We start from the raw sequence: 27813 nt of genomic DNA, 5'->3' as shown, positions 1-27813 counted from the left end.
AAACTTAGATTTCTTATCCAACTAGCTAACTCTACAGAAGGGAGAAACCTAATTGGGATTCTATAATTAGATTAGAAACCCAACTGAGATACTTAACCAAATAAAAGGAAAAAGACCCAAAAGGACACAAGCACCTCCAGAGTGGTGTTGCTAGGCCCTGTTGCAGTTCTTGCTGGCCTCTTTTGGCTGTTCACATAACTTGTTTTCCTTGGGCTGCAGTTTCTAGGGAATTTCTTGGACCTGCATATGGTTCTTTCGTGTGCCAGGTTGGACGGGGCTCAACAACAACAACAACAACAACAACAACAACAACAACAACAATAAGCCTTGTCTCAACTAAATGGGGTCGGCTACATGGATTCTTGCCCTCCAATCAGTTCTGTTTGAGGCCATGCTAGATACAAGGCCTAAGCTATACATTTTCTTTTTCACCACTTCTCCTAATGTTATCTTAGGTCTACCCCTAGCTCTTCTAGTTCCTTCAATATGGATTATATCACTTTTCCGTACAGGGGCATTTACAGGTCTCCGTTGAACGTGGCCGTGCCACCTTCAACGACTTTCTTGAAGCTTATCACTTATGGGAGCAACTCCCAGACCAACTCTAATATGATCATTTCTTATCTTATCCATCATAGTTTTGCCACTCATCCATCTTAGCATCCTCATTTCTGCTACACTGAGTTTATCTATATGATTCTTTTTAACTGCCCAACACTCTACACCGTACATCATAGCTGGTCGAACAACGGTCCTATAAAATTTTCCTTTAAGCTTTAATGGAATACGCCGATCACATAAGACCCCGGACGCACCTCTCCACTTCATCCACCCTATTTTAATTCTTTGGGAAACCTCATCCTCTAAATCACCTCTTTTACTTATGATTAAACCTAGGTACCTAAAACAATCACTCTGAGGAATCTTTTTATCATCAAGTATCACCACCTCATCATCTGCCCGATCATGACTAAAGTTACAAACTAGATATTCTGTCTTCGATCTACTAAGTTTAAAGCCTTTTGATTCCAAAGCTACTCTCCATGATTCTAATTTGGTATTAATCCCCACTTGGGTCTCATCAATCAACACAATATCATCCGCAAAAAGCATACACCAAGGGACCTCATCTTGAATGTCTTTGGTTAATTCATCCATTACCTGTGCAAATAGATATGGGCTTAAAGTTGACCCTTGATGCCAAACTTCCTTGCCCACATGTCAAGTTTTTGCCCAAAAGTCCTTAGCAAAGTGGCAAAATTAAACTTTTCCCCCCTAAAAAACCGGACTACCAAGAGAGTGCAAACAGAAGCTTTGGAAAGTATATGACTGAATTATAAATTTTTTAGCATGTGTTGAATCAAACTTATTCTCTTCCCATAAAGTATCAAACTACCAAGAGAGTGTCCAATACATTGCAAGGTATATGACTGAATTTGAGTCAGAAATTCTGATATGTACCAAATCAAACCCATTCTATAGATATCCAACAATTTATACATGTTCTACTAGAAGACGTTCTAGACTGTTAGCAGGAACCTTTTGCCATATTTGTGATTTATGGCATGGTTTTGGTTCACCCCATTACCATGTCTCAACCTCTGATTAACAGTGGATTAATTTGAAAGAAGTGAAAACAACAAAATGGAGCCTCTGGGCTCCTCCTAAACTTTCTTGAGCCATGGATTTGCTAACAAGTGATGCAAGTTAGGTTATACAACCAATGTAAAGCACATACTAATTTTTATTTCTTTGGGCACTTGTGATGGACTTTAATTTATTTTGATTTAGAATGAATTGCAGTAGTATATTCTGTTTTAGTTAGAAATGCAGCATATGTTTTGGGTAGTGAGTGATCAAGTGCTGGTATGTAGGCCAGAAACATGAAGCTTTATTCCTTTTAATAGTTGGCTCCCTGAATTCTCATGGGCATACGTTCTAGGTTCATCATCGTTGTTCTTGTTCTTCATTCTGTGCTCCTTTCTTTATAAGATGTCACTGTAATATGTTGGAGGTTATTTGGAGCAAGATCAAGACTGGTTTCATGGCTGGTTTTGATCAGCCAGAAATGGAGATATGGCTGAGATGGGTGAAAACCATGATGAGACCAGGGATTTAGTGGTAAAACTCGATATGTGCTAGGCTGATCCAACTGGTGCAAACCATTGAAACTGCTGATCAACACTACCGACATGTGTTGAAACTAGCCAAAGCTGCTGAAGTGGGGTTGGTTGAAATTGTGAAAAATTGATTGTAACATGATACTGATTGGTTGAAACTACTGAAACCAAAATATGGTCAAAACTTGTTGAAATATTGAAATTTTGTAAAACTAAAGCATGGTTTTGACTCAGTTTTCTAGGTAACTGAGATTTTGCTGAAATTTCGGCCCATCTTGGTCAAACCTTGAGCCATGATTTCAAGAAGCTCCATGGGATGGTTCCAAGACCGGAATTTGGATATTTTGAAACTGTTCCATATGAACAATTAGCTTGAGCATTGTTAGAACTTCATACTAATGCTTTTAATTCATATGGATTTTCTGTGTCTCTCCTTCTGTCCGCCCTTATACCGAATGAGCTCTCTAAAACTTTTAGTATGAACATATAAAATGATTCGTTGCTGTTTGCATTGTCAGTACTTGTCTAGAATCTAGACTCTAGATCCAGTAGAAAAAGTGAAGCAAGGGTTATTCTATTGTGTTTCAGTTATGCACATCATTAGTTCTTTTTGACTTCGATTATAAATATATAACTCAACCACTTGGTGTTTGCATTTATTTTTTGTATATCTATCTTTTCTTGCCATTACCAGCACTATTCCACACCTTGGGTAAAAAGGGAAGCCCTGTGGCAGGGGGTGATGTGACCACGATTCTGACCCTGGCCGAAACCCCAAGTGGTGTCCCCTAGATGGCTCCAAGGAGCCCCCATGAGCTGGCCGAACCCCTAGTTGAGGTGTTTAGGGCATTTTCAGCCCTCTTTTCTTTGTTGGAATTAATTCCAGAATATTCCCAGAGTTTTATTTCTTAATTTGACTTGTGTTTGAATTGGTTAAGTTGTGGATAAGACAAGACTTGTACAAAGAGGGTTCCTATCTTTTAGGAGGGTTCTTATATTTTAGGAGTTTACTTTTAATTAGAAGTTATCTTTTTAGTAGTTGGTGGTTGAGTGTATTAAGGAGTTCTTTATCAAGTGAACTTCTTTAGATAGAGTCTTAAGTTTATTTGTTTAGATTCTATTTCAAGAGTTGAGATTATGTGGTGGGATCCTAGTCTGTTAAGGAATCCCCCGTAGTGTCAGAGTCTTTTAGTAGGCTATAAGTTGCCTATTGTTTCTTTGTAATTCTTCAAGTCTGATTGAATAAAGTTAAGAATATTTTTGAGACACAAGTTTGCGGTTTTCTTTGGGGAGGGCCACGGCAGTTTTTGAATCTTTCGTCAGTTACAATCAGCAACTAATCTCAAGTTCCAGCAGCCATTAACAAATCCCAGCATCTTCTACAAGAACTGCAGAAGCCTACATGTAAGTACAGTAGACCCCCAATCCCCTTCCTACTCTCCCTCTCCCATCGAACCCCTTCCCCACCCCTCGCCCACCTTGACAAGACTTTAATCCCCCACCCCCTGCTGTCGCACCCCTAGCTCAGCCCCCTACTCTCGACAGCCATTAAACCCCATCCCCAGGCCCTTATGACCCTTCTTCATCACTCCCCCGCCTCTCCCCTACCCTGCCTCTTATTTCCCTCTCTTCTCTTCATCGCACCCGAATTGTGGCAACAATAGCAGAAACAAGAAAAGCAAAATAAAAAAGAAAATAAGAAGAAAAATAAAGAAAGAAATAGGGAAAGAAAAGGAAAAGAAAGGAAAATATTCAAGGAGTTGCCCAAGAATTACCGTCTTCCCAGCCCGCTCCCCACCCATGAAGGGTGCAAGAAAGGAAAAGTTTCTTTTAGCCAATCCTAGGAATAATACCCTCTAGAGGATCCCTTGACTTGGACAAAACCATCCAGGGAACACCCAATAGGCCCCCCTTAGAACCCACGTCCCAGGCCACCGCCCCCCAAAGCACCCAGGCACCTACAAGCATTATTTGTTGAAATATTTTGGACAAATCCTTAATTCTAGGGGTCTTTTCACGAAACCCTAACACTGGAGTTGGATTTTCATCAGGGGTAGGGAGAGGTACTTATTGAGCACCTTGTCCATGAGAACAATTGAGTGATTTTCTGTGGCCCCCCCTCGTGGTGTTTTTGAATTTGACTAAGCAATCAAGCTACTATGCTCTATGGTTTGAGAATTGCTCTTGCCAACCATCTCCTTGGGTAAAAAATAAAGATCTTAGCGAGGTGGACAAAAATTCGTCCCATCTTAACCCATCTCGGTGACCTTTAAAGGTCTTTTGGGGCTGGGAATTGCTATCAGCGTATTTTAGGCCTTTTAAACACATTGGTGCCCTTAGATTGATGAGAAAACAATTCTAAATGTAAGTTCCATTTGACCCCAAGTTCGAGACCTCTGCACAGAAGTAGTGGAGATGCATACTTACAAAACCTATTGTACAAGTGATATACTTAATACTTGTGAATACATTAAGGTTTAATCTCAAAGCAACTATTATGTATCATGCATCATACATGTTCATCATCAATGTCCAATTACTAAGTACACATGACCCGGTGGCCCGGTGGGTAGGTATAAATTATGAGTTAAAATGTAAAAGTACAAGAAACACTAAGCAACTCCACCAACTCCTACTCCACTAGCACCAACACTAGCTTTGCCTCCTACATTGGCTCCACCAGCTCCACCAACACTTGCAGCTCCTTTACGCCTTTGGCTACTCCAAATAATATGATTTTTCTGCTATAGCTTCTTGCACATTTGCAGGGACTTGGTGGCATGTGGGTGTATTTTCATAAACTCCAACATTCTTTATGCTTTAAATAGGTTGTATGCAAAAATCCAAATAAAAAAAAAAACCATGAAAATAGGGCCAAAACCATCCATCGAGTTGTCCTAGGAAAATTACATGGTTGTATGGTTGTCAAAGCGTCCACTTAGGCAGCAAGACGGTTTTTTAATCGCCTTGTTTTGAACCGCTTAATTGACGTGCTGTTTTTTTTTACCACTTTTTCACCTAGGCGCTACTGCTTTGTCAATTTGTGCAATTTATTGTTGCCTAGACACTAAAGCAAGCCGCTTTTTTGACATTTTGTACATGATATTTTTTTCTTAATTTTATTTTTAAATCAAAATTTATTCTACAATGCCGTATATAAATTTAATAGTTAGTCATTTCGGAATCGAGGCCCAAACTCCAAAGGAACTCCGAGGCCCAAAGTGACATAGGACCTCTACAGGCTTCAAGGGCCCCCATGTTTGTTGGCAAAAGAATGTGAAGCATGAGCCATACTTAACATCGAGAATCAATGAATCATTAAATGAACAATGACTTGGAAATCAGAATAATGAGATCTATTGATTTATTGTGTTGGGTAAAAGAAGTTTTTTTGTTGAATGATTGTTTTTTTGGATGAATGCGATTATTAAATGTTGTTTAACTTATTATATAAAGTAGTTGTATTGAAAATTTTTGACATAAACCGCTTTGGTCGCCTTATTGCCACCTAAGCGCCTAACGCTTTGTCACCTAATCGCCTGGACAAAGTCCTAGCCACTTTGGTCACCTTGGTGGCTGACAACCATACGTGGGTATATTTTCATAAACTCCAAAGTTCTTTATGCTTTAAATAGATTGTATGCAAAAATCCAGATTAAAGAAACCATGAAAACAGGGCCAAAGCCATCCATCGAGTTGTCCTGGGAAAATTCACAGGTTTTGACCGAGATGGTCGACTTTTCAACCTCATCTCGGTTTCGAGGCTGATCGAATCTGCCTCCAAAACCTAGGGTTCAATCCTTGGTGTGTAATCCCTTGTAAGTATCTTAAAGCTGCTTATAATTATACATGTAGACCCTTGTATCTCTGTGTGTTCAAAGCTTCATGTGACCCCTTGGGAAACTCAGTTCTCCTCTGCATCCTTCTGAAGATGATGTTAGCATTATGCATTCTAATAATTTGGAGTTAGTTTAGTTTACTGTATAATTAATAGCTTTTTCGTTTTAGCAATATTTGTAACTTCATCTAATCTGTGCTCTTAGATATTGGGGTTTCTGGTGGCAGGTTAAACTCGTGAAATGTCTTGTACAGAATATTGTAGTAGATATCTCTTTCAACCAAGTGGGAGGACTCTGTACATTATGCTTTCTTGAGCAGGTATAATCTGTACAACCCTCAAAAGGTTCTAGTTCCACAATTTATACTAAATGGTTCCCTTGAAAGTTCATGCTAGCACATAAACTGTTTCATATGCAGAAAAGCTTTACTGAACTAATGCTTTCTTGGCTGAGCTCATTTGCTTCAAGCTATATAACTTTAGAGTTGGGCACATGTATTGAAATGCTAAGATTCCATTACCTTTTAACAAAAAATACTTTACAGGAACTAAAACCACTCATTTTCCATTTCTTTCAATAGGTTGCCTTATAAACATATGAAATGAAATAAAATTTGGGAGATAACTTCCAATTATGTGTTTGGATGTTATTTTCCACCAGAAGAAATCTGTGTTTTAAATTTTCATGTCCTATTATCTTTTATTTTTCTGTAGAGTAAAAAGCGCTTTCCTTTTTTTTTTTTTTGAAGGGGGGGGGGGGGGAAGAAGGTTATGAAATAATTTTTCAAATGAAACAAATGGAGCCCAAAAGTGATGCAGTTAACATATCCAGTTGGGTCAGTTGTGCCTTAGAAGAGACTATTTTTTCCATGGTTAAAATTTATAGGCCTAAATTAGGGGTTTATTGATGTAGTGGTCTTAATATAAAAGTCCATAAAGTGGAGATGATGCATGGGCTTAGTAGTTAAATTGAGTGTTGGAGTCAGATTAGTTATAGTTGATAACTAGTCAAACACGACCACCTTTTCTCCAAGATCTGACAAATTCAGAACCAGAAAATGCAAATTTCGAGCAGGTTGATAATGGCTTTTTAGGGCAGTCTAGTGGGTATTTGGGCTGTGGCTTTTTGGGTAGGCTTCATTAAGCAGGATTCAGGACTGAATTGAGTTTGGGAAGGTTCAGGGGTTTCCTAAAATTTAAGTTCAGTTGAGTGATTTTAGAGATGGCAAGTCAAAGGGGTTGTAGTGCTTGGATGGGCTGGAACTTTAAGAGACTAAGGGCTATGGTCGTCAGTCCCTTTTGGTGCTATAGATCAGATTCAAATGGCTGGATGTAAAGCCATTCAAGGTTGCAGGGGTTAAGCTTTAATGGAGGTCCTTTAATGGTACTTCTAATCCAGATTTAGGGCTGTATCAATGATGGGACCAAAGGTCCAAGGATGGGTAATACCTAGGGTTTGATGGATGGCCTGTAGATCCAAAGAGAAAAAGAGAAGGGGATAGAAAAGGGGGAAATATTTCTCTGCTCCTAACCTGAATGGAGTGGCAGTGATTCGATGGAGAAGATGAAGTGCAGGCTGAACCACAGCCAAAACAGAGCTTGGACTTGAAGCACCAAGTTTTTTCATGTAAGACTTGAACCCACCTTGGGTGTCCGGCTAGATTTCAACCACCAATGCCCTTCTCTGCCCTGGACTTTAAGCACCAGAGTATGAGAGTATCCCATGACAGGAAAGAATTCTTAGGAAACTGCCAATATTTTCTCAAAAAACTGACCCTTCATATTCTTCCTTGGGTGGGCATACTTATATGGCTTGAAATCCTAAGTGAAGAATGAATAGAACTCTTTAATGAACTACCCTAATCCTATTAAATTCAGACTTCAGCCCATGTGTGGAGAGTTAGAAACTAAAAGGGGAGTAGATTATCTATATTAACTCACTCCTAAAGCAACTCTAACTACCCTAACTAATCCTCATTGAGCTAGGAAAACGAATTCTTGGCAGTTGTAACCTTTATTTAATCCCATGGACAGTTGTCCAGAACTAATTAAACAGTGGCCCAAACTTTTGGGTTTGTTTATTACAATTGTTTTGTAGAATTTATTGAATTAACAAAATGATCTGGTTGCCCCTTTTTAACAAACTAACTAGTGAAATCGCTTGGCAGCAACCTTAGTAGGTTATTTGGGCCTCTTTGATCTGCATGTCCTTGGAAATTTCATCAATTTGATTTGGGTTTATTTAATTCATTGAGCATTTTAGAGCAATTAGGAGTGCTTTTACGAGTCAAATTAGGAATTTTAGGTATGTATATGTATATATATATAGAATCAAAATAGGGTGGATGAAGTGGAGAGGTGCGTCCGGGGTCTTATGTGATTGGTGATTCCATTAAAGCTAAAAGGAAAATTTATAGGACCGTTGTTTGACCAGCTATGATGTACGGTGCAGAGTGTTGGACTGTAAAAAGAATCACATAGATAAACTCAGTGTAGCAGAAATGAGGATGCTAAGATGGATGAGTGGCAAAACTAGGATGGATAAGATAAGAAATGATCATATTAGAGTTGGTCTGGGAGTTGCTCCCATAAGTGATAAGCTTCGAGAAAGTCGTTTGAGGTGGCATGGCTACGTTCAACGGAGACCTATAAATGCCCCTGTATGGAGAAGTGATATAATCCATATTGAAGGAACTAGAAGAGCTAGGGGTAGACCTAAGATAACCTTAGGAGAAGTGGTGAGAAAGGATATGTATAGTTTAGGCCTTGTATCTAGCATGACCTCGAATAGAACTGATTGGAGGGCAAGAATCCATGTAGCCGACCCCATTTAGTTGGGACAAGGCTTATTATTGTTGTTGTTATTTATATATAGAGTACATCCATGTCAATTTAAAGATGATTTGGGAAAAGAATGTAAGGTCCTTCTGGTGCTGTTGAGCCTTGCGCACAGGATTGACATCCTGAACCTGATATCTTCTCTTCTCTGTTCTTTCCTCTGGAGAAGGTTGGTCTCATCTTTCTTCTTTCCCGCTCATCAACCTCCATCGATATGATCTCTTCCATGACATAGTACAACCCTTTCTGGCCGTTAAAACCTTATAGTTCTTTCCAGCACACATTCCACCATTATATCGTAATGTAACCTTCTCTAGTAGACTCTCCTGCATCAGTGTTACCTAATCCTACTGAAAGCCCTAACATTAATTTGATTTTGATCTAGCCGAATTTAGTAGTTCATAGCTGGTCATTGGCTTCTAGTTGGTCTTGTACCAGTCTAGAGCTAGATTATGTGGTATCAGGGTCAAAATCTTCTACTTTCAATAGCAATGGACCATGTATCACTTTGCATGGAATGCTGGATATCAATTTGAAATTTTTGGATCTTGATTTGCAAGCCTACTGTGAATACCAACAGCTTCCATAATAAAGTGTGCAGCGTGCTTGGATTTTAAAGGATGAGTCAATGGTAATATAGATAATGTGGCTGCTACAAATGATGATCAAGTGCAATTGAATAGGTCTGTCTAGATTGCCATTGAAGGATTGATTGATGGTTGGATTTTAGTGCAAAACCTTAGAGTTAGGTCCCACTGAACAGATGCTGTTTTCTACTGGTCATCAAAAAATTTTGATGAATGATTGTAAGGTGCACTGGATCATTACTGAATCAAATCCAATGTTTGGGATATTGATGCGGCTTGGATTGTCCATTTGTGCCAATTGTGATTCAAATGACTCTTTATTTTTTTCCCCCATATTTGGGTTTTGTAAAGAATCCCAGAATCTGTAACCAGTATTGGGTAGAGAGAAGAAGAAAGAGAAACTGAGGGAGAAGAAGAGAGAATAATGGAAGAATAAGGCTGGGCGATAAAATGTCTGTTTTACCGTACCAGCCAACTCATCTATTTAACAAACTAAAAGAGAATTATTAAAGTAATATAACTCCTAACTCTTACTTAATTAAAGCCTAAAGCTTAATAGGAAACTCACTTAGAATAGGACACTAATAACTAAAGAAGTAAAACAAGAAGGAAACCACAACATGGGGACTCCCCCTATTGTGTTACATCATAGTATCTCATATTATATCTTATATCTTTGAGACTCAAGATGGAGTGTAAACAAATCAAGAGAAAGCTTTGGGTTGGACAATAAGAATAAAGTTGATAGGCAGCATCAGTCTTGAACCATAACACGCTCAAAAGTAACACTCTAATCAATTGTCATAAATCCATGTCTTTCAAGAAAAGCAATAAAGAACACCTAACAATGACATCAAACACCCTTTTCTGAAGGTCACAAAATGCAGCATGCATAAAGAATTCATAAAATTAAAGCGGTAGTGCCTGCATAAAAATCTCATGAAAGTGCAACTCCCATGCTTACACAAAAACCTTTCTCAAGGAAGGCATTCCGACAAATGCTACATTCACTCTTGAGTCCATTAAATCCATACAAAATTGTTTGCAGTAGACATCTTTAATGCCCCCTCCCCCACCTGAGCATTGCGCATGATCAAAAGTTACCAATACTTATCTCAAACAATGAACATCTCAACAAATTTCATAAGCAAAAGCACTGGGCCAATAGGATCCCTAATAAATTTATATTCAAAATCTCAAAAATGAAGTCCAGTCTCCTGATCATGGTAAAATGCTAGATATGCACCATCATCCTTTCATGCAAAAACCAATTGGTGTGGATCCTGATCAGCTTTGGATTGCTTATCGTCCCTCCCAAACATTAGGTAACTCAAATCTGAAGTATAAATAGGAAAACAATAAATATCTGGAAGTAAATAAGACCAAATGGAAGAATTATAGATATACATAAGTTTTTATGGAGTGTCGTGTGTTAAATTAATGGGATGTAACATATCAGAAGGAGGCTGTCAACCAGGAATGGGAGGTAAAACAGGAATAAAAGGATTAATAATGGAAGGTTAGAGTTAAGTTGGGAATAAATATATATGACCGGAATTGGAAATACAACAGTGAGTTGTCTTCTACCTCTGGTTAGCAGAACCATAAATTTGTAGCAAAGCCAGAGAAGAAGGAAAAGAAGAAGAAGAAAGAAGGCAGAAGAAGATCTGGAGAAGAGAAACTTGGATGCTTTTGTTGACTTGAAAGCCTCCCATTGGTGAAGTCCTTTATATATACAATGAGACCAAATACATCTCCGAATAGGAAACTCCAAAACAAAAGAAGAAACCAAGAAAAATAGGGAAACACTGTTCTTTAGTTAGTGCCAGGCACTAACTCGAGATCTGTAATTAACCCTGTTTTCCCCTTTTTTCACCTGACCTCTACTGCTCCTCCTCAAGCTGTAACATATAGATCAAATATTCCTAGCTTGTTATGAATATAACCACTAAAGCCTAGCTCTTTCAACATTTGTCTGGTCACAGAAACTCACAAATGACCTGTGCCATGGTGCTATACTTAAGAATCTGTGCTTGATCTAGCCACCAGCATTAGCTTCTTGGGCAGACAATACTCCAAACAGCAGAGAAATAAATCTGGCAGAAATATCTCACAGTTCTCCCATAAAACATTTGAAAGAAAGCACAATCAGGGTACTAACCTCTCAGAAATTAAGGCCAGAAGCTGTGCAATCAATTCATCAACCAAAATAGAAGTTTTGAGAAGTTTATCTCCTCAGATCTTCTAACTAGAGAGTTACAGCTTCAGGTGCTGTTTCGTGGAAATCGAGACCTAAAAACGCTTCATACTGCAGCGATAACTTCTCCCAGAGTTGTAGGTATACTCCAAACCATAAAAGCTTTGAATCGAAAGAGATTAGAGGATCTCTGGCTCTGGTACCATGTAAATTTGCAGCGCCAGAGAAGAAAGATGGCAGAAGAAGATCTGCGGAAGAGAACCTTGGAGGCTTTCTAACTTGAGAGCTTCCCATCGATCTAAGTCCTTTATTTATAGAATGAAATCACAATACAACTCATATTAGGAAACTCAAAAATGAAAGAAGAAATCACGAAAAATAGGGTAATAATGTTATCAATATCTAATATTTTAACCCTGTTTTCCCTTTTTACCCCTGACCTCTAACAATAACCAAGCGGAAAGCAGTGCTGCGGTCATGTGCTTGGATCTCCCTCTTCTGAAGGTATCCTTCAAAAGAATTTTGAGGTTTGGAGTCGCACTAAAGTCCTTCCAAATACACAAGTGGCTGGAAAAAACTAGCAGAAGATGAGAGAGATCTGAAGAATTTTGCAGGTGCAGGTCTATTCCACAATTCTAGTTTCTGAAACCAAAACAAGGCAGACAAAAAAACGAAATAAAAGGATTAAGGGGTTCAATGCCTTCTCCTTCTAACTCAAATAATCAAATAATCTCCATTGATTGGCCAAACCTTCGAACTACAAAATATCAGAAACAAACTAAAGCAGCCACAGAAAAACGAGAACCCAACACCACATTCTAAGAGATGCGTGTGAACTTCACAGCATGAGGTTGGGTTGCTAGAAACCACAAATTATGAAATCATTAACATTGGAGCAATTGATAAATCTTCCCTCGATACACCAGTAAGTTTCAATTTGTAATGGAAATAACGGACTCTGATCAGTATGATCGACAAATAAAATCGATTGCAGTAAACAGGAGCTAGAAGGATTCCAATATTCAAGAAAAACAATGAAAAAGTTAGACAATAGAACCATGCATGAATTCTGCAATCGATGACTCCCATAGCAGCAGTTGATATCAGTTTTGGAAACCAATCAGTACCATCAAACAATGGGATACCAAAGGTCAGAAGCAAAACTAAAGAACCTAAGAATGTACTTCAATTTTTGGCTTACAAAACCCTGATTCTTTTTCTTCTATGAACTAGGGTTTCCTTCTTCTGACAAAACCTAAGATGAGCAACTGTGGAGAGAAAAAGGTGGTGGTTAGGAAAGCTCTAATACTATGTAAAGAATCCCAGATCTATAACCAGTACTGGGTACAGAGAAGAAAGAGAAATTGAGGGAGAAGAAGACAGAATAATGGGAATAATGGGAGAATAGGGATGTCTATTCTGCCATACCTGCCAACACGTATATTTATACTAAACCGAAAGAGAACTACAAAAGCGATACAAATCCCAAAATTACCCGATAAAGCGTAAAGCATTAAAGCTTAGTAGGAAACTTAGTTAGACTAGGACTCTAACATGTAAAGACCTAAAGCAACAATGAAACCATGATAAGGGCACACCTCCCTTGTTGTGTTACATCATGATATCTCATATCTCTCACAGGTTCTATATGCCTTAGGCTTCTTACTTTGGGGTGGTTTATTGATGTAACACGCTTAATGTATAAGCCATGAAATGGGGATATTGTTGGTAACTTGGTGCACTGATTAGCTTTTGTGTTAGATTAGGAACTTGATAGCTTGGTAGATTCAATTGTGAGTTTATTTACTTTATTGAGTCTTTTTGAGTGATGAGTCCTTTGATGAATCAAATTAGGAATTTTAGGTGATTTTTATACGCATACTACATCCCAAATCAATTAGAGATGATTGAGCAAAGAATATAAGTTTTATCTAAGAGTTCTGGTGCTCTTGAGCCATGCATACAGGATTGACATCCCAAGCCTGATTTCTTCTCCTCTTTTGTTCTGACTGTTTGAAAACCTAGGTTCCTTCATTTTCTTCTTTTCAAAAACCCAGAAAACTAACCGTAACTCGTTTGCAGTTCAATTCCAGCACACCTTCTACCATTAAAATTCAACCTTCATTTATAGACTGCCCTACATTAACATAACCTAGCGGAACCATCTAACTCTAGGTCTGACAGAACCCTAACATTGTTTGACCTAGTCAACTTTCCAGTCATAGCTATCACTCTACAACTACATTGGGACAGTATGATAATCTAAGGCAAGTGTCTCACCACCCATGGCTGCATGCACCATGTGTGCATGAATCATGACTTTGATCACAGTGTAACCCATCATTTTCACCTTAGGCTGCTGGACTATTACTCCACATGACCACCAATGGGCGTGCACCTCCTTGGTGTTGTGCAGCCTTGGCCCCAACTTATTTGCTGCTAGAAGCTTGTATGCACATACAGGTAGAAATTATGTGTGGATTGACTCTAGTAAGAAAGGAGTATTAACTTAGTAGAGGGGAATGGGAAGAGGAAGCAAAAGAAAATGAAGTGGAAGAGATGGAGGGAAAACCATGGAAGTGTGTAACACCATGCCTTTCACCAAACTATTTCATCAAACATATTCTTGGATTTATTTATGGCTCCCTAGGGAGGTAAAAGGTAACAAAATATGAGATTACTACTCTTAACTTATAATTAACCAGTGAAAAGTAGCATGTTAGAAGTAAATAATATACATCCCCATCTTGAATAAAAGAGTACTAAACTGGTTAGGAGTGACACCCTTGGTGGATATATCTGCTATTTGATTGCTTATCTTCACAAAGGGAGTGCAAATGTGTTGAAAAAATCGATTGTGGCAGAATGGTTTGATAGATCAATGTGATCCCAAGCCCCTTTATTTTTAATGAAGTGGAAAGTATAATATTTCATAAATACCCTTACTTGGGCAATGAGAAAGAACAATCTAAATAAATAAACCAAATCCACCAACATAACCGAACCAACTAGCACTCCCTCTCAAGTTGAGTCATGCTCAACCTGCCTACAATAGGGAGGAAGTCTCCTTCCTTCAAACCCTTGGTGAAAATATCAGCCACTTGGTCTTTAGATTTCATAAGAGGCATACATGTTTAACCAAAAAAATCTGTCAATCTCAATGTGCTTAGTTTGATCATGTTGCACAGGATTATTGGCAATATCAGTTGCAACCTGATAAGCACCTTGTTATTCAGGCATACAAACACAAGGTTAAACAGGGGAAAACAGTCTCACTTACAGCAGGGACAAGAGAACATAGCACCACTAACATCTGAGGCAGGGGATGGGATAGGTGGCAGTTCCCTATTGGACAGCAACCACGAGTCTGCTGTGGCCAAGAGCTGCAGAGCATACATTCCAGCTGGCAGAAGGAGATTGGATAGCAGAGTGGGAGTCGGTTAGAGTTTGTTACGTTGGTGAGGTAGGTATGAAAAGGAGGGGAGAGGAGCAGGGGAGGGGAGGAGAAAATAGGAGAAGCAAGCAGAGCTTGCGGGGGAGAGGGAAACCTCTCAGGTGGAGTAGTGAGTCTGTGATGTTATTATTTGCAGATTTAATTGTTTAGTCTTATTCCAAGAACTGAATATCAGTGAATAGACTTAAGAGTTATATCTATTCTTATTGATGATCAGAACTTTGCAATGATGAATATTATTCTGTTGTTATCTTCTTGTTTGAAGTCTGTAGATATCAATAGATGCTGTGTTTATTTTTGATTTGGGAAAGTTAAGATCGAAGATTAGGGGGTCCTATCATCTTGGTATTAGAACATTCATGATCCTAGGGAGGTAATGGCACTGCCTTAGTTTTTTGGTGAAGGAGAAGTTCAAAGATGGATTCTAGAGGTTCTTTTGTTCTGCTGGGAGAACAAGATCGAGGAAGAGCAGTGGCTAGGGGTGGCGATCCAACATTTGGAAGGAGAGGCACTTGATTGGATCTATTGCAAGAATTGGATGGAATTTACTTGGACGAGCTTCAAGGATGCTTTGCAACTAGACTTTGGTGATGGGAAGACAATCAGGCACAACACTGAACTTCTAATACCAGAAGAGGTTGTAGAACAAAACAAATTGGTCACAGGATTTGGTGTGGCTAGGATCCCAGCGGGCATTTTGCAGAATGAAGCTTCAGATGGAGGAAATATTGCAGTGGATTCAGAGGAGAGCAGGTCACCAAAGCACGATCTTGCAACGACTGAATATCAAGCTCTTAAAACAAAGGCTGAGGCGAGGCATGATGCAAAGGAAGAAGAAGTCGAAGTCACTAGCATTGGAGCGATGACGGATGGGATGGCCCGAGCTCCGGCGAAGCCTCCGTGGATGGGGGCGATAACAATGGAGTGCGACTTATCGGTGTCGTGGAGGAAGCAACATCATAGTCCCTGGCAATTGATTGCCCTCGGTCTTGAAGAGAGGAGTGAATCCCAATTGCCACCGAGAGTTGCAGAAGTGACGGAATCAGTTATGTTAGACCCCGCCGCAAAGCTTTGGGTGGTGTTTAGGTTTTCGATCACAGGAAATGAAAGGGGTGGACTGGGTGGGTGAGGAATTGGTTGGGTTTGGGTTAATTTCGGTTCAACATTTCTCTGCTTGTATCCAATAGAGGCACTGCCTATTGGAGGCATCCAAGCCAACATCTACGAGATTGTTTTAATACTTAAATTGACCTCTTCAACCAACAAACTTTCCCTGCAATACTGTCATCAGAGAAGCCATGTGGGATCTCTATATAAACTTTTTCCTCTAACTCTCCATCTAAGAAGGCATTCTTCACATCTACTTGGTGCATGTTCCAATCTTTGTTCACAGCTACAAACAACAAAACTCTAACAGTATTCAATTTTGCAATAGAGGAAAAGGTCTCCTGATAATTTATCCAATAGGTCTGGGTAAACCCCTTAGTAATTAGTCCAGCCTTCAACCTATTGACTGATCCATTTATATTCTGTTTAACCACAAACACCCACTTACAATCCAAGTTTTTTTTTTCTTTCCTGGAGGAAGTGTTACCAGCTCCTCAGTACCATTTTTATTCATTGCCTGCATTTCCTTTCTTATAGCTGCCTTCCATCTTTTATTAGCATAGGTTTCTTGCCAACTCTTAGGAACTGAAATAGATGATAAAGAGTATATAAAAGTATGGTAAGTCAGACAAAGAGTCATAAGAAATATATTTAGTTATAGGATGCTAAGTGCAAGATCTAACTCATTTTTTAATGAGTAACGACAATAGGAATATCAGAAGAAGATACCTCAGGGGGAATGGTAGATTTTGATTATGGAATAAGAGATTGAAGTGGTAACATGTCAACTTTCTCCACCGGTTTTGGCCGATTGTAATTCTTTCTTTAATAAGTCTATACCTCCTTATTCTAGTCAATGTTGATTTGAAAGACCTCAATAGTGTGCTTCACAGGAGTGGTCTCCGCTTGACTAGGTTCCTTACAAGGGTCAAAAAATGGAGGGGGAGAATTACAGTCCTTAGATATACTCTCCCCTTGGTTAGGAATCTTTTCCTAAACTCCTAAGTTGTGCTGTGGTGGTGTGTGGGAGTCTGTGTGTGGTAGGAAAGTCTGGAGTTGGAAAGAAAACCTCTCTTTTAGAACTCTCCCCTTGGAGAGGTGTATATTAAGGGTAAAATTCATTAAAAATTCCATCCATGCACACAATGGTTTTTTTGGAAGGAGGATGATAACATTTGTACCCCTTTTGAATAGAAAAATACTCCAGAAATATGCAACGTAGGCTGTGGGGAGCCAAATTACTTTGGTGGGCTGTGATGTTGGCACAATACACATCCAAAATTTTTTGGGGGATAACAAATGAAGAGTCTCCCCGGAGAATCTCCTTAGGACACGTAAGACCAAGTATCCTAGTGGGCATCCTATTAATAAGGTAAGAGGCAGTGAGTATGGTATTAGTTCAACATTGGTCAGGGACATTCATTGCAATCATAATAGAATAGGCTATCCCTAAAAGGTGTCGGTTCTTTCTTTCGGCAACCCCATTTTGGGCTGCCGTATCAGCACAACTAGTTTGGTATATTTTGCTAGAGTCAAAAAGATATCTCTTCACCATCAAGATACTTCGTGTCATTCTCACTGTGAAAGATCTTCACAGTGTCATTGAACTGAGTTTTAGTCATATTATGAAAATCTTGAAAACATTGGAAAACCTCATTTTTTTGTTTTTAAAGATAAATCTAAGTAGAACGAGTGACAATCAATGAAAGCAATAAAGTATCTATGGACAATAATAGACACATGTTAGCAAGGACCCTAAACATCAGTATGAATTATCACAAAATGAATAGATTTTCTATTATGAAGTGAAGGTTAATAAGTAGAATGAGTTTGCTTCACGAAAATGCAGGCTTCACACAAAAAAAATAATTTCATCCTTGTTACAAACTTACAATAAGAAACTAAATCAAGAAATACTTTCTTAAGAGTTCTTAGAGGGGAGTGACCTAGCGTACAATGCCATTGATGAAGGTTTGACATAATCGAATGGATCTGATGAGAAGATGTAGCCAACGCAGAAGTAGATCGTCCAATCGACTCCAACAGATGAAGTCCATTTTCTAGTTTACCACATCCAATCTCCTTCCCCTTTACTAGATCCTGGAAGACACAACAGGATGGAAAAAAAGTCACATTACAATTCAAGTCATAGGTAAGACTATTGATAGAAAGCAAGTTATTAAAGAAGGAAGGGATATGCAAAAATTTAGACAAAAGAAAGTGATGGAGAATGCTGAATGGTCTCTTTTCTAGAAATAGAAGAATAAGAGTCATCAACTATTCAAACTTTATCTTTCGTGGAAGTTGGTGAATAATGCAAGAAAATAGAGGATGAACTTGTCATATGATTTGTGGCTTCTGTATCAATAATCCAAGGAGCAGAAACCGAAGAAACATGAAAGCTTGTAAAAGTTTTACCTAAAGTAGCAATGTAGGAGTTGGTATGGGTAGTGGAGGAAATAGTAGTAGAGGCTGCACTAGTTGAAGAAGATTGCAGAATATGTCGTACAGTAGCCAATTCATCATGTGAAAAACCAATGTGTGCAGAGGGTTCAGTGGGAACAATCTTAAAAAGATTAGCCTTCGGTTTTCCTCTTCTTTGTGCCCTTTTTTACTCAAAATCAGCAGGTTTCCTATGGAGCTTCCAACAGTTGGCCTTTGTATGATATGGTTTATGATAGTGCTCACACTTGACAATCTCTTTGGTTGAATAAGATTTGGTGCTAACAGACTATAATGCTAACTTCTCTACAATAGGAGCACGATGTATGACCAAATGATGACTTTCCTCACACTGAACAAGGGCATAGGGCTATGGGTGCAAGTTCGGCCCTAGCGGCCCTGACCCGCCCTAAGCCCGCCTTGAGCCCGAATAGGGCTTTGGCTAAAGATTTTGGCCCTAAGGGCTTGGCCCTGATTTTGGACCTAATTTTGGCCATGATTTTGACCCTGATCTTGGCCCTGATTCTAGCCCTGATCTTGGCCTTGATCTTGGCCCTGATTCTGGCCTTGATTTTGGCCCTAATTCTGACCCTAATCTTGGCCCTAATTCTGACCCTAATCTTGGCCCTAATTTTGGCCCTGATCTTGGCCCTGATCTTGGCCCTGATTTTGACCCTGATCTTGGCCCTGATTTTGACCCTAATCTTGGCCCTGATCCTAGCCCTGATATTGGCCCTAATCTTGGCCTTGATCTAGGCCTTGATTTAAGCCCATGATTTTGGCGCTGATTTGAGTCTGGAGAGGAATTAATTATAATCCACATGGTGAATATTTGACACATGTCAAATTTTAAAAATATGATCATGTTTTGTAAAAAAATAATAAAAATAAATTATATCTTAATTACAAATGTAATAAGCTTCAACCTGATTTTGGCCCGATCTTGACTCTAATTTTGGCTCTAGTCTTAATGTTAATTTGACTCCTGATCATGTATTAGATTTTTACCCTAATCTTCACATTAACATTGATATAACTATAAGTCTCGACTTTGACCTTCAGTCATTTTGATCATATTAGACTATGAATTCACTTTTTATATTATTTTTAATATAATTTTTATTTTTCAAACTAAGTCATTTTTAGTTCAAAAAAATCATTTTTTTTTTTTGGCTAAGGCGAGATTAATATAAGTGTATAGAGAATTAATATCTAACAAATCTACACCCCAACTTCTCATCATGAATATTAACATCTTTCTTTTGCCTGATATTTTAGGAAAAAAAAACTTATTAAGGACATATAGCTATGTTTGTAACTAAAATATAATTTTCTTTAACTACGAAAAAAATATTAATACTAAATTATCGTTGATTTACTTGTTAACAAAGTTTTGAATATGGTTTCTTTTTTTGTTGAATAAGGAAATTAATGGGAGGGGTTTTCAATTTCCATCACCGAAGTAATGGGAGAGATTTTCAATTTCCGTCATCAAAGCAATGAGAGAATTTCAGAGATCAATATAGAATTATGGAGTATGAATTTATTTATGTTTAAAGCAACACTATCAACTTATTGATTATTTTATCATTTTGTATGAGCTTGAATCATCTTATATTTCTATAAATTTTATTTTTAATTTACTTATGATACTTTTATTTTTATTTTTTATGAATTTACATTTGATATTTTAGGTCCACGGATAGGACCAATTAAGGCTAGGGCCAAGATAGGGTCAATCAGGGCCAGGGACAAGGCTAATCAGGGTCAGGGCCAATTAGGGCCAGGGACAGGGCCAATTAGGGCTAATCAGGTCTAATAAGGGCTAATCAGGGCCAATCAGGGCTAGGGATAGGGCCAATCGGTGCTAATCGGGTGTCAATCGGGGCCAATCGGGGTAATCGGGGACCGGGGGCCAATTAGGGTCAGGACCAGGGCCAATTAGGGCCAGGACCAGGGCCAATTAGGGCCAATCAGGCCAACCCATCTTGACCCAGCCCAATTAGGGCCAATTAGGGTGGGAATGGGCTTGGCTTGGCCCTGTAGGGCTTAAGGCCAAGGACTATCCTTGGCCCTGAACTAGGGGCAGGGCGGGAATGGGCTTAGATTAGAACATATAGGGCTGGGCTTGGGATTGCAAAAGCCCGGCCCAATTGTAGCCCTACATAGGATTGTATTAGTGTAAGAAAAGGTGAACAACTAACCACTTGCACCATAATTTGATCATACTCCACATTCAAATCAACCAAAAGTATTATAAACCCGAATCTTATCAACATGCTTCCTATAGGTAGCCACATCATTAGGATTCATGGGGGGTGATAGTCCCCATAGTGATCTAATTGCTGCCGAAGAGAGGGTGATTTAGCATAGTACTGAGCTATAGTAAGTTCCTTTTGGGTAGTCTCATGAACCTTCTTCGGTAATTTATAAACCTGTGCATCATTCCTTCATTACCATATGTTTATATAGTAGCCTTCCAGATTTGGGTTGCAATATCAAGCAATAACTATCTACAGACAAGATTTGAATTCATGGAATTCAAAAGAACGACATGATAAGAAAGTCATTCGAGATCCACTTATGCTGAGAAGCACTTGTGGTTGTAGGCTTGATAGTGGTGCGCGTAATGTGTCTTACAAGTCCTCTTTTGGCAATAATTAGGTTTGCAGATTAAGACCGTATCAAATAATTTGTTCTTTCAAATATTACCAATGAGGAAGAACGAGATAATGTTCGGAGCTAGTGGGAGCAGTAGTGCCATAGGTGGTTGCCATGTATGCGAAAGACTTTGTTTCTGTTCTTCAGTCTTCATCCTTTTTGAAACAACAGCTGAAACGTCACATTATTGAATAGCTTATAACCACCCAAATAAATCTAGGGATTTCTAGGGATTTTTAGGATAAGGAACAATATTAGATTTTTTATTCGTTGGTAACTACGTCTCGGGTTCAAAGGCAATAAACCAGAAGTCGACTTTGGTAGAAGAAGAATACAAAGATGATGGAAGAGAGCATGGCGGAAGGTGTTCTTTTTGTGTTTTCAGGTCACAAGGTTCTTGTGATTCAAAAAGGGAAGCAAACGGGGTCGATGGGTGCTGGTGCGATGGCTAAGAGGAGAGGAACAGATGAAGGCGATTGTTGTCAGGGAGTTGCAGTTGAAGACGATGGTGGTTTCAGGTCTGTAAGTAGTTCCAGGTTGAAGGCGATGGTTATTTTAGGTTAGTAATGGGTGTAATAGGTTCTGGTTGATGGCAGAAGGATTGATTGCAGGTCAGGCGATGAAGGGAAGACTGGTTGTAGAAGGCTGAGGCATGGAAAAACAATTCGCCAAATTTCTGCTGTTTTGGTGAGGAACTAAGTAAACAGCCTCCGAAAAATGAGATTATGTTGCTAGAAATCATGGCAATCTAGCCGGAAAATCGCCGAACCTGCGAAATGTCAGTGAAAGTTTGTGGCAAACAACCTTTTCTTCTCTATTTATACCCTAATTTCTTGCTCTCTCCGATTCTCTTTTCTAAATGTCCCTGCCCTTCTCTTTGATGTAAAGATTTGCTACACTAAGGTGCAACATCTTGCCTTAATTAGGCAATCCATTCTCCAAAATTTTTTGCCAGAATTTCTGCTTATAGATCCGCTGCCTGCAGCTCTGATTTGCGCACTTCAAGACGATTTAAATTTGCACTCTGCTCTGATCATTGCTAGGTTTGGTCGCTTTTGTTCTAATATCTCTCCGGTAATAGTTTGGCTCTTGGATTGCCTGCACAGTAGCTGTTTGTCGATTTTTTGGGGTAGGTTTTTTAGTGATTTTCCCCCCATCTGCAGCTCTGCTTGAGTCTTGCTGGTTTTCCATCAAGAAAGCTAGATAATTTCTCCTCTTTTAGCTTAGATTATTGCAATACGCTGTTTCTTGGAAGTTGAACATGATTAAATAAAGAAAAAAATCAAATAAAGTTTGGTTTCTTGGAAGTTGAGCTTAAGCAGACGAATGAAAAGGACTGGTTGGACTTGGATGTGTTTGACAGATTGAAGTTTTTGGTAAAGTTGCCATCCCTTATCTTCTTTGATGAGTTGGTGACATTTTAGAACTTTGCCCAAAATATCACGAAATTCGCCATTTTGATGGTTTCTCCAGAGGGCGAAATGACGAATTTTGCTGATATTCTGCACCTTGGGCGAAGGTGATGCAGTAGCAGCGGCGGTTGCGGCAATGGTGGTTGAAGCTGAGGATGCAGCGTCAGTGAGAGGCTTCTTTCTGGGGGATAACAACATTGATTTTTTCAATTGATTGTTCCTGTTATAGGTTCTCAGCCAATCTCACCAGTCTCATAACTTGAGAGAGCTTCCTTTTTGTTTCTTTTTTTCCATTTCTTTCCTAATCGATTTTTGGCTCTGATGCCATGTTGAAAAAATTGATTGTGGTAGAGTGGTTTGATTGATCAATGTGTTTCTTTATAACAAAGCGGAAAGTACAATATTACATAAATACCCTTTCTTAGTAAATAAGAAATAACAATTTAAATAAGTAAACCAAATCCACTAATTGATCCAACCAACAAAATGCAACCCGAATATGACTTCTTTTTTATTAAATGCCCATCAACCTCAATGTGCTTCATTCGATCTAGTTGCATGCGATTATGAGCAATTCTTATACCAACCTTGTTATAGAGGAGCCACATAGGTCCATCAATGTCAAATCCCTTCTCTTGGATCAACCACTTCATCTGTATGAGTTCACACTCCATGAACCATGGTTCTAAATTCTAACACTGCACCAGATCTGGCTAAACTGGTTGTTTTTTACTTCTCCATGTAAAGAGTACTGTAGCCTGATTTGGGTCATAACTTGGCTCACCATACCCACTGCATAAGTGCCATCTAGCCAAGTCAAAGAGACTTGGTTCAGTTTTCCAGCCAACCTTTGGTACTCTGCATCTATAAGAGAAGAAGCACGATCTTCACTAAGCTCGTGTTTTTGATCAACTGGGGAGTTTGCTGGTTTGCACCCTAACACTTTTGTTTCTTTTTTCCCCCTGTTTAGATCTGGATACCTCAACCCCTGGGAAGCAATTAACTAGTTCAAGATCCTTAGTCTCAAACTGGTGAGCTAATGATGTGAACTGGACCACCCAAAGAGGGCCTAGTGAGGTTACTACTACCTTGCAGCCCTACCAGCAACCCAGAGAATTTCAGCAGCATAGGGGCATCTTGGTCATTTTGGGTTCCCTAGTCAAACCCATCTGTCCAAGTTTGATCAAAGTCCTGTTAGGAGTTTTGATCTACTTTTGTTTTTGGTACGAGTCCTTGGTTGTTAAGTTTTGAGAGAGTCCTAGTCTAGTTAGGAGTCCTTATTAGAGAAGGATTCCTTTAGTTGGATCCAGTATGCTAGTAGGATCCTACTTCACTTTTATTTTTGAAATTGAGTTTTTACTTATCAAGTTATTGAAGAGTCCTAGTTAGGTTGATTCCCAAGAAGTAAGGGATCGATTCCCCTAGTTACAATCTACTTCCTACAAGGATTCTTAACTACTATTTTTCAATTTGAATAATTCTAGAGTAAGATAGAGTCCTTGTAAGAGTATGAGTCTTTAGTCCAAGTAGGAATCCTAGTTTGATTAATTTTCCAAATTCAAGTCGTTTTGTGAGTTTTCTAAAAGGCTATAAATAAGCTTCTCTATTATGTAAAATTCAGATTACGTTTTGATGAATAAATTTGAGAACTGAAGGAGCAAGTGAGCAGTCATGGGTTCCCTAGGAGGGAATTGGTGGCTGTATTGTGGTTTGTGAGTAAGAATTCTGCAGTTTTTACATTCTTCAAGGTCCCTTCTACAATCCAGTATAATAAACCCACCCAAGCCCTAGCCCTTCCTCTGTTTCCACTGGTAGGCTGCTTCCCCATCCCAAAGCCCTAACACCATAACCCTAATTCCCATGTCACCCTCTTTTCTATTTTTCTGGAACTTCTCTGGAAGTTTAGGACTTTTATAGAGACCTAAATTTCAAAGTTAGATCTGTTGCAATCTAACAGTTTGATCTGTCCCAAACCATAGAAACCTCATCCCCCTAACCCTAGTGCCCTTCCCTCTTAGTTTCAGCACAATTGGTTGAACCAAACCCTAGTCTAAAGACTCTAAACCCCAATTCCTTTGCTGGCCTAAATTCTCAAAACCCTAGAAACCCTAACTATATTTTCAACGATAATTTCCAAACCCTTCATCCTAAAACCTACTTCCTTTAGGGTTACCTTCCTCATCCCCTTACTCACACTATACCTCCATCCCTTTCCCTCATCTAAACCCTAAAAGCTCTTCAATTCAGCTTCTTCACTAGAAACCCTAAAACCCTAAAATTTCAAATTCCTAATTCTCTTTAACCAATCATCCGAAACCCAAGTCCTTTTTGTATCAACTTCCCTCAAACCTAAAAGATCCCTAACCATAACCCTAGTTCAAACTATAGAACCCTTGAGTCTTGAAACCTAATTTCTATAAAGCCCCAAAACTCAAATACTCAATGCTGAATTTACAAGACAACAAGGAGTCAAGCTTGAATTGCAAAACCCTAGCCAAACGTAGCCCTACCCAATTTCCAACCCTAGAACTTTCAGAATAGCCCTATTCCCACAATTGCAGGGCATTAAAAACCTTAGAGGACTTCGATTCACTTGAAGAGGATAATGGACCTAGGGCTTGCATAAATCAACTATAGCCTAGTTCCTATTTCACATCAATTAATTATAATTTTAGCGTAGTTATCTCAACTTTGTCATTCTAGTCACTACATAACCAATAACAACAACAACAAGAAGAAGCCTTGTCCCAAGTTACATGGATCCTTCCTTCTTGTCAGCTTTATTTGAGGCTATACTAGATATTAGGCCTAAGCTATGCATTTCCTTTCTCACCACTTCTCTTGAGGTTATCTTAGGCCTACCTTAGTTCGTTAGATTCCTTCGTTCTAGATTAAATGACTTCTCTATGCAGGGGCATTTAAAGGCCTCCGTTGGATGTAGCCATGCCACCTCAATCGACTTGCTTGTGGCTTATCATTTATCATGGCTACTCCTCAATTATCATGCTTTCCTTGTCTTTCCTAGTTTTTCCAGTCATCCATCTTAGCATCCTCATGTTTGTTGCATTAAGTTTATTTATGATGCTTCTTAATAGCCCAACACTCTATACCATATGTTATAGCTGGTTGCTTTATTTTGAGTTTTATTAATTATGTTGATAGCACAAGACTTGGACGTACCTCTCCACTTGATCCACCCTATTTACTCTTTGGGAAACATCATCCTCTATATCACTTTTTTTTATTTTTGGTTGAGTCAAGGTACCTAAAATAATCGTTTTGTGGAATCTTCTCGTCAAGTTTCACCAAGTCATCATTTGTTTGATCATGACCAAAGTCACACACTAGATTTGTTTGAATTACTTCCTTTAAATTCTTCCATGCAAATTATCCTCCCTAGCTACATTTGGCATATTACCTTCTGAGGCTTGAATCATTGAGACAAAATTGGAAAGTTTGCTCGTTGACCTGGAAGATTCCGCTACAAAATCCCTTAGTAATTTGAGCTGTTTCCATAAATTCTTCCATGCATATTCTCTTCCCTAATCACATTTGGCACATTGCCTTTTGAGGCCCAAATCATTGGAATCTAATTGGTAAGGTTGCCTAGTAGATTTCGCTACAAAATGCCTTCCTAATTTGAATTATTTCCACAAATTATTCCATGTAGATTCTCCTTCCTAACCTCATTTGGCACGTTGCCTTTTGAGGCCTGAATCATTTGGATAGAATTGGTAAGATTGTCTGTTGACCTTGAAGATTCCACTATAGAATCCTTCATATTTTCGAAGTTTCGGAGAAATTCCAAGATTATTGACGAATTTATCATGAGAAATCACCGACTTCTCGCAATATCTTTGAAAAGTCGTGATATATCGCCGGTTCGACTCTTCGGCAATATATCGCCAAACTTTGGCAAATATCGTTTTGCTGGCATTTTTGTTTCATTGTGTCGAAGTGGCGAAATATTGCCAAGTTTTGCCGATATTTCGCTGATCTTTCCCACCATGGTTACATCATGAAAATGCTGAAAATTTGAAGTTTTGGCCCCAAATGGAGCTTTGTTTTGCATCTCTATTGAGTTCTATGAGAAACATAACCAGTGAAAATTAGATTTTCAGTTGTGGCTGATGCATGTCGATAAGAGTTGATAGTTGATGCATATCATCATATTCTGAACATTTCATTTTTTTTTTTGAAATAACATCTGTGGTATGATACTATTTTTTAAATGTCTTTTGTTAAGAAAATGTCCATATTGCAATGTATTTTGATCATATTATCTGCATCGTTTCATGTCACACCGTATGAACTGATACAATGGGATGCAGAAGGTGCACTATGGAATTGGTATGTATGTCTTGATGGTTCATGATACCAATACATATTGGTCCATCTAGTCTTGTCTGGTCTCTGCCAATACTTGAAACCTGAACATAATGGATATCATTATTTGGTTTCATCATAAAGATCCAAGTGGATCAACAATAATCATAAACAAAGGAAACAAAATAGTGATAGCCAATATATGGAACAAATCCCAATTGAAATTGTTGACGCCGACTGATATATCTCAACTTTTGCTGATAACCTAGACAGAAACTTAGGGAATTTAAAAGATATCAAATTTCTACTAGTTTCAACATAGTTTAGAAATTTCAATAGTTTCAACTTATAAATACCTAGTTTCAACTTTTAACCGGTTTTGACTAGCCTAGCACATGTTGAGTTTTACGTGAAAACTAATGTAGAGCTAAGACTAGGAGTAGCTTAGCTCCAAATAGTCCATGAAACAAAATCTAGGAACACGGATATAAATTAGTTAGTTAGGTTTTAATACAAATTATCAACCAAAAGTATGATTAGTCTTGGCTAGAATGAAGCTTCTATGGAGGTAAACAACTGCAGATGCTTGGACCAGACTCACCAGAGAATAGCATACTCAAAGCAAAGCATCATCAATCAATATTCAAATCATCATTATTGGCTGTGCTGTGAACAGCTGGTTACATACATATAGAACAAGGCTCTTGGACAAAAAGGAAAAAGCATTAATCTGAAAATAGAAACTACTTTGCTTAGTTATTAAAATGAGATTCTCAGCTTCTAATTCGGAAATTAGAAACTAAGAGAAATAGAAACTAAGGGAGTGGCATA

General features: G+C 38.7%; 1 protein-coding gene across 1 annotated transcript in view; it reads left to right on the top strand.

The window, feature by feature from the left end:
* LOC149022403 (PAP/OAS1 substrate-binding domain superfamily) overlaps positions 1-27813 on the top strand; it is a 53374-nt gene that overhangs the window by 11772 nt on the left and 13789 nt on the right. The window contains exon 3 of the mRNA XM_089150522.1: positions 6186-6278. Coding sequence (XP_089006648.1) covers positions 6186-6278 — 93 coding nt within the window. The remainder of the gene's footprint in view (positions 1-6185; positions 6279-27813) is intronic.

The sequence above is a fragment of the Hakea prostrata genome, chromosome 3, assembly GCF_041222555.1.
Source record: "Hakea prostrata isolate BN-2017 chromosome 3, UWA_Hpros_2, whole genome shotgun sequence".
Lineage (NCBI taxonomy): Eukaryota > Viridiplantae > Streptophyta > Magnoliopsida > Proteales > Proteaceae > Hakea > Hakea prostrata.
This window is presented reverse-complemented; position numbering and strand designations above follow the sequence as displayed.